The 9,551-nt window shown below is 38.1% G+C and overlaps 2 protein-coding genes across 2 annotated transcripts; both read left to right on the forward strand.

Moving 5' to 3' along the window:
• The first annotated feature begins 227 nt into the window (after positions 1-227).
• On the forward strand, positions 228-1,849 carry LOC118769882 (lecithin retinol acyltransferase-like). The gene is made up of 2 exons (XM_036517267.1): positions 228-752; positions 1,652-1,849. The coding sequence occupies exons 1-2, from the start codon at positions 228-230 to the stop codon at positions 1,802-1,804; spliced, it is 678 nt and encodes a 225-aa protein (XP_036373160.1). The 3' UTR covers positions 1,805-1,849.
• A 3,358-nt stretch (positions 1,850-5,207) lies between these two features.
• Positions 5,208-7,555, forward strand: LOC118769965 (lecithin retinol acyltransferase-like). The gene is made up of 2 exons (XM_036517401.1): positions 5,208-5,702; positions 7,393-7,555. Exons 1-2 carry the CDS (start codon positions 5,208-5,210, stop codon positions 7,546-7,548), a joined length of 651 nt encoding a protein of 216 aa, XP_036373294.1. The 3' UTR covers positions 7,549-7,555.
• The last annotated feature ends 1,996 nt before the right edge of the window (positions 7,556-9,551 follow it).

Consider the following 9,551-nt stretch of genomic DNA (forward strand, 5'->3'; position numbering starts at 1 on the left):
GGAGATTTGTGATCTCTCACAATAACGCACCGAAATGGAAGAATGAACATGGACTCAAGTTTTGGAGGTTTGGGGCTCTGCTGTATATCATTTCATCTTGCTCGACATGTAGCATTTAACTAACGCCATTCTTGTTCCAGCCAATCGCATTTGCAGGAAATGCATGACGTAATCTGATCCCCGGATATAAAGTCTGAATTAAGTTTTAGGATGCAGAAACTATCAAAATGCTTGATTCGTTGACGTTCCTCTTTGAGAAACTTTTCCTCCTCTCTAATTTAAATCTTTTTCATTTCATATGGTCGGACGATGAGAAATGCGCAAGCTGCTGTCAAACATCTTCTTTCCAGAGGGGAGATCTGTTAGAAGTCCCTCGCACCCTGTTCATTCACTTCGGCATTTATTTGGGTGACAATAAAGTAGCGCATCTGATTCCAGACTTCCTGCCTGTTTTAACGAACGACAAGTGTCAAATTATGAAAGTCGTCTCAAATAAGAGACTGCTTCTCGGTGTTCTCACCAAGAATGCTAGCATACGGGTTGATACCGTTGAAGATTTTGCTTACGGATCAAACATTTTAGTTAACAGCATGGACAGAACATTCAAAAAGCAGCCACTACCTAACGAAAACGTCGCCAAAAGAGCCGAGAACCTTATTGGAGCCATACCCTACAGCTTGCTCTGGAATAATTGTGAACATTTTGTCACCTACTGCAGATATGGCTCTGCCGTGAGCCTGCAGACTGACAAGGTAAATGATGCTTTGTGTCTCTTCTGTACGAGCATACGGCCAGTTTTACGCACTGGGAGAAATCAACACTATACCTACATTTTAATATAGGGGTTGAAGGTTTTTGTTCTGTTGCAATCTCTTTTGTCCCCACTTAAACTTTTGATGAAGTAGCATTTAAAACGCAGTTATTTGCAGGTATTAGACTTGCGCAGCATCATGCACAAACCGATATGAATTCTGAATAGTTTTAGTGCCATTTCTCTAACTTTTTTTTTTTACTGTTACTCGCTGAATTAATTCTGTATAATTTCAGTCACTCCTAATAATCTGTAAGCACACTGATCACACCTGCCTGCAGGTTCATTCTTAAGCCATTCTTCGGGCATTGATGCTGTGCATTACTAAGTTTATTCCAGATGTTTCAAAGAGTAATGTTATGTCACTTTGTATCATAACAATAACATGGTGTTAGGCCAAAAGGTATTAAGAAATGAACAAGGTGTTCTCCACGTAAATGAGCCAGCATTTTTAAAATTAAACTTCTAGCACCGGAGTGGTGCCAGGCGAGGCTAAGGACCTAATAGCCATATCCTCTGTTACACCAGTGTGTGCGATTCTTTGGCAAAGCAAAGTGTACGTCATGAAAAAACAGTGACACAGCCAAACACTGTAAGATGCAGATTTGCCTGCGACCCAAATTATGTAACGCAATTTGTAGTCTAATTGTGATTTTGCAACTCGTTATTCCGTAGAGAATCCGTACATCCTTGTTTTAATGTACCATGATGCCTTCTTTATTCCAAGACGTTCTACCGTAAATTGACAATGATTTCAAATGGCAGACCATTAAGACAGGTTACATTCTAACATGTCAAAATGCCACTGAGGTGTTTTAAAATACGGTCTTTCCTCTACAGTTCTGTGAATGCCTGAAGTCTGTCGTTCGGGACCAGAGGAGTGTTCTAATTACTGCTGTCCTGGGACTCATATCCATCATTTACCTCGGCATGGCGCCCTCCACCACACTTCCCACCCTTCTCATTCCCTTCATCCTCTGGATGGCTGGTTGACTAACCCAAGATATTACACTGCACCTGAACTCACTGCACATACTGTATGCACTCCTTAAAGTGAAGCAAAAAGGTGGTATTTCTGCCTGTGAGCAATGTGTATTTTACAGGCTTTTTGTCTTCCTTTTTTATACAATTTAACTTGTTCTTGCAAGGCTGTATCTTATTTTTTTTATCAAAGATAAAAGATAACATCTAAGGTTCTACCTTTTAATGCAAATAACATTGTTTTGTAAGCTTCTGTTAGAAATAAACTTATTTAAAAATACTTAAGTCCCTCAAGACAACTAGCAGTCAATTTTGATCACATCTGTGTGTGTGTGTGTGTGTGTGTGTGTGTGTGTGTAGCTGTGAGCATTTAATGCAATCCTTAATGCAAGTTTGTGTAACTTTTTTCTTTGAAAGCTCTTTGCATTTCAAAATGAAATATATATCTACATATCTGTATCTAGCTATCTACCTATCTGACAGAGAGACAGAGAGAGAGAGAGAGAGAGAGAGAGAGAGAGATCTTAACCCACCATAAATCAGAAACACTGGACAGCTAAAATTCAGGGATTATAATTTGTAAATGTTTGCAATACCTAATTTTTGTGGAGTAAAAATGTGACCCATTATTTTACACTTAGTTGCAATATAGTTTAGAAAACTGATTACAATACAGTGGTACATATTAAAGACTTTTGAAGACCTGAGCCCACTGCATCATTGGAATTCCAAGACATACATGAAGTCATCAGACTGTATTGTCTTCAACCAGATCAGAAGATTCCCATAGATTTCAAAATTTATTCTCACAAGAAAACGTAAGTTGTTCATGAGAATTTGGAGTATTGTGAGATTCTAATCTAATTCATTTTTAGTTAAATATGACAACCGAGCAGGGAAAGGGTTAGTTTTATGCTTTGTATTAATTTTGTCTTAAGGATAATCATTAGATATTGAGGGGCCAATTCAGATTAGGTATTGCTGAGTGGATTTAGATTTAACTTTTTCAGATTCAGATTTAATGTCTTGAGATTTAACTTATGCATGTACACATCTCTTAAAATGGGCCCTGAATAAACTCTTTTCACCAGACTTTCTGTTATAACCATACATTCAGCTCCTGTGTTCCTCTCATCCTGCCTAAAAGGTTTTGGTTGGTAAGACAAAGTGGTTACATGTGTTATAAATAAGAACCCATGTGACTTGAAACTCAAGGACAGTGTTGCTAAAATATTAATTTTTCTAACTTCTATGTATCAGTGCAAGTGTATACATGCATCCTGCGTGTAATAACATAGCAAATCACAGAATGAACTGATGACCCTTAAAGTGAAATGACAGGATGATATCCATCTACTGTAGTTTAAAAAAGTATATATATTCTTGGAAAAATAGTACCTACAGTATTTCTCTTCTTTCTCTTCATATAGTAAGAAGAAAAAACAATAGAGTTTAAGTTTTCATGAGATAATGTGCTGCAAAGTATTTAGTGCAAATTGGCTTGATTTTGACATCAAAAATCTTAATGCCCCAGCTATTTTTGCAAGGGTATTTACAGACATGTTAGGTCCAAAGTTTAGATTATGGTCAGTTTAATCACGTTTGTTATGAAGAAATGTCATAATCCTTTTAACAGAACATCTGATTTTCCAGCGTCTAAATCACGTTCATCAAATCAGCAAGGAGTATGAATAGTGTACAGTTCCTGTTTTTCCTATTGTTCCAATTTTAGAGGTACTTGCAGAGATTATCTTTTTTATCGCTTAGACCATTTTAGAAATGGTTGGCTCCAGCTAGTTCTTTTTTTTGGGGGGGGGGGGGGGGGGGGGGGGGGGGGGCTGTTTGGGTGGTTGGACTAAACACGAAGCAGAGCATAATGGCAATATTTCTGTTGTATGAAAAGGCTCACAAGTTTGATTCTCATTCTGATTCTGATTATTATGATTAGTATCTGGTGAAACATTACAAGGCTGTTGTGGCAAGAAATGTTAGCTAAATAATGTCTGCTATGGAATCAAATGTAAATATACATACATATCATGCATACATAAATAGACATAGCTGGTGCCAATACAATCATTTGTCATCTTTATGACAACATTACACAAATATATGTGGACATGCATGATATTGTCATCACTGCTAGTACATTCAGAAATACTTGGAGGCTTCGGCCTTTATAACAGATCTAACATCAGCATGCCCACCCTAAATCTAAATCTTACCCAATTAGTGTAAAATTTTGTTTATGATCCAGGATCAGATGTTAAGGGCAGTTAAGTGCCTGCATTAAGTGTGAATACTTATGCTTGGCTACAACGTTGCTATTGGCAATAGGAACAGATGTTCTGGTGAATGTAGGAGAGACCAGTGAGAACTGTAATAAGGGGCACTAGAGGATTGGCAAGGATGTAATATTACATTTTGTTACAAATTACAATTTGAGAAGGATAAGAAGAGGAAATGAAAGCAAATGCCAAAAGGGCGAAACAATCCAGGGCATTTGTTGTGTGGGCATGTAGAATAGGCCATAAGAGGTATCTGAATGTGATCTTAAGTAAATAAATATTTGTAAGGACACATGTCTCAGTTTCATCACAGCTATTTCTGCGGGAAACCCAAAAAAGACCCAACCTTTACTGCTGTAGAGATTTGGGGTATGCCCTATCAATGCATACTTTCATGAATGCCATACCTACTGTTGAAAACTGCATGTGTAAAATAACACATGCAGTTTGTCAGCAGTTACATACAGCAGTAAATACATAAATCAAAGGTAATTATACACTTCTACATTGCAACAAGGTAAAATGTGATCCAGGGTCTTAAACAAGTAAATAAATGGATTCAGAATTGGTTTAATGTTGCCCTGAAGTCCACAACATTCAACATCTGTGCCCTGTACAGTCTGTTCCTGCTTGAGTATTGTTTTAAATATCTTGATGACACCTGGTATGAAATGCTGGTATTTGTATCATTTTGAAACAATACCCTATTGTTGTGTATTAGTGTGTGAGACTATATATATATATATATTTATACATGTGGTAATATATCTTATTGAGCAATTGTTCAGTGTTCCCTCTGAGAAATAACCTATTTGTGTCACAGTGGCATTTACAGCTAGTAAGCGTTATACAACTGCAACCAAATCGTTAATCAAGCAACATTTACGGTTTTAATCCTGTAATTAATACGTACGAGCATGGAGATTTACTTTAATTAAACAGGGGACCAGTCTACATTAGTTGGTCTTGCAAAATCCTATTGTTCTCATGAACATGTGACATGGAAAAGCCACTTATTTTATGCTAAATTTCCAGAGGTCTACAACCTTTAATCCTTTGGCTCCTCCCACTGCATGTCAGGATAAAACATGCTGGTGCCCAACTTATTTTGGCCACTGCTTCCAGCCATGTTTCCTTTTCAACTGCTGAACTTGCTTTTCATCGCCACAAAAGGAGAGGAGGAGGAGAAGAAGCCCAAATATGACATCTCCATTTACAAGCCGGGGGACCTGCTCGAGGTGCCCCGGACTCTGTTCACGCACTTCGGCATCTACCTCGGGGACAACAGGGTCGCGCACCTCATCCCTGACATCCTGCCCCTCCTTTCCAAGAACCAAGATGCCATCAAGACGATGGTGACCAACAACAGGCTGATCCTGGGGGTCATTGCCAAAGTGGCCAGTGTGAGAGTGGACACCGTGGAGGACTTTGCCTACGGGTCCGATATTATAGTTAACCACATGGATAAAGTCTGCAGTCGGCCACCTTACCAAGGCGATGAGGTGGCCAGGAGGGCTGAGAAACTGCTGGGATCAGTAACTTACAGCCTGCTTTGGTACAACTGTGAACACTACGTCATGTACTGCCGATACGGTACTGCCATGAGCTTTCAGACCTACCAGGTATGGTACTATTCTGTATGGGTTCCTATAGAATTAAAACGACATTTTCAGGAATTCCAGTTGTCCCAGTTAGATTTACTTCCTAGTTTTATACATCTTAAGAGCAAAAAAGAAGCCTCTAACACCACAGAAATAATGAGTTTGTTCAAGATGTACTGTCTCAGAAAAGGGAAAAAATTGTCTTTTAAATGAACACTACACTGAGAGGGGCCAAGAATTCTTAGACAGATTGCCTCACATACTCCCTTCTGTATGGGCTTTTAAAGGTCGCATGTGAGAGATTTGTTGTAAACAGACTAGAATGCCGAGGTCATTGTGCAAGCCATGTGAACTTCATGGAAATGCATTTTTGGGATTTTAGAAATACCTCCATCATATTTCAAAAATCTTGATCACCTGACATCTTGAGCCCTGCTTGTGAGCTGCTAAGTGAATGCAATGAAAATGCTAATGAACCTGCTAAATGCACACATTTAGAGTAGGGCTGACTTCTGCTACTCAGTCATAATCAGGTGGTGCATCATGAATGAGGCTGTTTCTCCTTTAGCTATGTAATGCTGAATGGAGGCTGTGTTAAAGATAGGAATAATGAAACTGGCTTGGCATTAAATACAAGGCTGCTTGACTCTTTCATTTTTTAAGGAGAATATGTGTTGCTGCTCAGAGTAACATATGATTGACACTGAAAAGCAGGTATACAATTTATGCTAATGCTCTATGTGGAAATGGAAATCAGTATGTTTTCAAGCTAGACAAGTTTTACACATATTAAACAGATTATATATTTTGTCAAAACATTGTACTTAACTTTAACTTATATTGATGATTCCTGCATAAAAACATTATTGGTATGACATTATGATAACATGAATGATAAGGCCTTTGAAGAATGCTATGTTTTAGAATTTAAAGTGACATCTTTCAGTGACATGTGGCCATCATGTAAACTTGCCATAGAGATTTACAGGTTTCACTTACCAGCAAACTGTTAGTGATAACATGTGCTCATTTTAATAAAGAGAACATAACAACACTGCAAAATAAATACAATATTAGTCTCGCAGAATGGAGTAGTCAAATGCAGTTTACTGGTAAACAGCGCCATCTGTTGTTATAATTGGATACAGACCCGGTCAGTCGGAAAGAAGAAGCCCATTAGCACTTACAGTTCTGATCCTGATTAACCCAAAAAAAACCACCAGCAAGGACACCAAAACGCTTTATTGCAAAATTACACAGTTAACAAGGTATTTGTTGACAGTGATGCTTTCATAGATTCACTGATGTATTTGTATTAGGGAGCAATCGATGTAATAGTTCCCTGTGCGCAGGGTCAGTTGAAGCCCAGTTGGCCTACCTCACGTTGGCGTGAATTTAATGTAAACATAACATGATCGTAAATGCGTGGTGATGACATTGTGAAAATCTACGAGCGGTATGTTTTGTCCAGACCTTCGAGGCACTACTGTCATAACATGCAAATGGGGAATGTGTACAATATGTAGGTTATTGTCTTTGAAGGAATCTGCCAAAGTGTTTGGAAAACCTACCAGTATACACTTCTATGGCTCGCTCGAAACCTGCGTTCTAGGCAGATCTAGCCTCACACCACACCCAAAAGTCCCTGTTTTTTCCTAAGAATAATGACAATGGCATTATCTGGATGTTTCTCTCTTCCTTTTCTCTGCAGTTCTGTAAAACTGTGAGGAAAATTGTCTGCTGTAAAAAGAGCGCGTTCCTGACAGCACTAATGGGAGTCTGCATCATGCTGTACCTGGGCTGCGTGACGCCTCTCACCACCCTCCCAACGCTGCTCATCCCATTCACCATCTGGATGGCATCATAGCCTCTCATTCCTGCACACAAAAAGAAGAACCAATGGAAAATATTACTCTCCATTTTTATTATTTGTCCAGGTTTTATTAATTCTTCCATATGCTGGTCCATACACTTTTTTTTAAAGAGGACTTAGCCATAGCAGACTACAGGAAACGTTGCGGGGAAATGCCAGACCAATTGTTTTGGATTACCATTAGATCACAGTCCTTAGACTTCTCTCACAAAAATGTTCAGTGTATCACTCTCCATTGGACACATGAATTAGCAAGATATAGGTGATGGTCACTGCATGATCCGGTCTTATAGGTTCTATTTGAGTATTCCCACTGAAGCCAGAACATGGAGCTTTAATGCACACGAAAACATACAACCTTAAAATAAAATTTAAAAAATAATCCCTCGAGTTTAAGCAGAACTATAGCTTTAAATTATATATCAGTGGTAAGTTATAACTTTGGACCTTATCAAAAAGAAGTAGCTGAGCACATGTACAGCTCAAACTGAGTCACAAATGGTAATTCAAACTCTTGAAACGACTGAATGTTTTGATGCGCAATATAAAATATATGACTTTATTTTCCTGTTACATGAATAGCATACTATATTATGTAAATATGATTAATTGTGTGTTTTTGATAGTACTGTAAAATGTCTGTATCAGCATTTCATCAGTAAAGCTGGTCAGTTTTTCAATGATCTGATCTGTTTCTTAAATGTACCAAGAAGCATAATACAAAGATGTCCTTTGTTGAAATAACTTTATATTTGTCAGACCGAAGAGGAGGTCATTCCTTCGTTCTCTTCAGTGTAATATAATATTTATATAATACCTGACCTTTTACTTGATTTTAAAATTGTCATTGTAAAATACTGTCCCAAATGCTTACACACTTGGGTTGCAACTCAGGTTTGCTTGCACATAATGAAATTATAAAATAGGGCATGTTACTAAAAGGAGAAGTAGTTATGTGCTTTTTTGTCATTGTGAGAGAACGCCTTTTGAGTTGATGGAATCTAGGAAGTGGGGTTTTTTTGTTAAAATTAAAGACAACCTTAAGAATAAATTGGCTTGCATTTCTGTGCTTTATGTTAACAGATCAGTGCTACCAGTCCCAGGAAATGTTTTGACATTGAAAAGGTCCAAACTACCATGGCTGCATTTGATGTTCTGTGATAAATCACAGAAGAAAGGATACCATATGAATACGGATTTTCAAATGTCAGCCCTGTAAATGACACGGTGCAGACCTGATAGGTGCAGTAAATCTTTTTACTCAAGCATAGGGGTGTTGAGGCTGAATTATTTATTGTCAACCCTAAAAATCAGAATTAGGAAAAGAACTGACAAGCTACTAAATGTCTGGCTGCATGAATGACTCAGTGCCCTGACTCTGCAGTGAGGAAAAAAAAACATCACTTCTTGCTTTGAGGAAGTGATTTATGACCAGTCTGTATGGCCAGATGGGAAGGGGGTATTATATGAGTTTGTTACTGAATGTCTTGAAGTAATCAAGAAGTGCAGATTTAGGTCAAAACCTGAAGAGTAAGCAGGCTAGAAAGAAAACATCATGAAATGTCACAAAGGTTATGAAAGCTACAACTCTGTTGTCCATAGTTCCTCCATTTAATGAATTAAACAAGGAAGGATTCATCTCAGAGACTGATGTGGAGAACGCTGATGTACACCTGGCTTATTTATGCATGACTGCAGAATCCATGTTCTGTTGTGCAACACAAAGGCGTCATGGCTCTAGGTCCTATTTTATTACCATTTAATAAAGCGATCTCCAACCTTCTGGTACTACTGAATGGATTGATCCTTATTTATTTCAGTAATTTGATTTAGGAAAATTTGCTTTGGTATCAATAGTCAATAAGAATAATAAACAACCACACAATCAACACATGCTTGATGTCTTGTGTCCCTGAGCTTGTGGTTGACTAACTGCATAAATTTTGTGTCTGAGCTCATGTGCTTTCCATGATTGATGAGGGGGTGTATGGGGCTTA

This window comes from Megalops cyprinoides, chromosome 22 (genome assembly GCF_013368585.1).
Source record: "Megalops cyprinoides isolate fMegCyp1 chromosome 22, fMegCyp1.pri, whole genome shotgun sequence".
In the NCBI taxonomy this organism is placed as follows: Eukaryota; Metazoa; Chordata; class Actinopteri; order Elopiformes; family Megalopidae; genus Megalops; species Megalops cyprinoides.

Bases quoted from the DNA above. Each gene is read 5' to 3' on its own strand.
- LOC118769882 (XM_036517267.1), top strand. From the start codon at position 228: ATGCTTGATTCGTTGACGTTCCTCTTTGAGAAACTTTTCCTCCTCTCT. The intron at 753-1,651 runs GTAAATGATGCT...TTTCCTCTACAG, and splicing joins TGAGCCTGCAGACTGACAAG to TTCTGTGAATGCCTGAAGTC.
- LOC118769965 (XM_036517401.1), top strand. From the start codon at position 5,208: ATGTTTCCTTTTCAACTGCTGAACTTGCTTTTCATCGCCACAAAAGGA. The intron at 5,703-7,392 runs GTATGGTACTAT...TTTTCTCTGCAG, and splicing joins TGAGCTTTCAGACCTACCAG to TTCTGTAAAACTGTGAGGAA.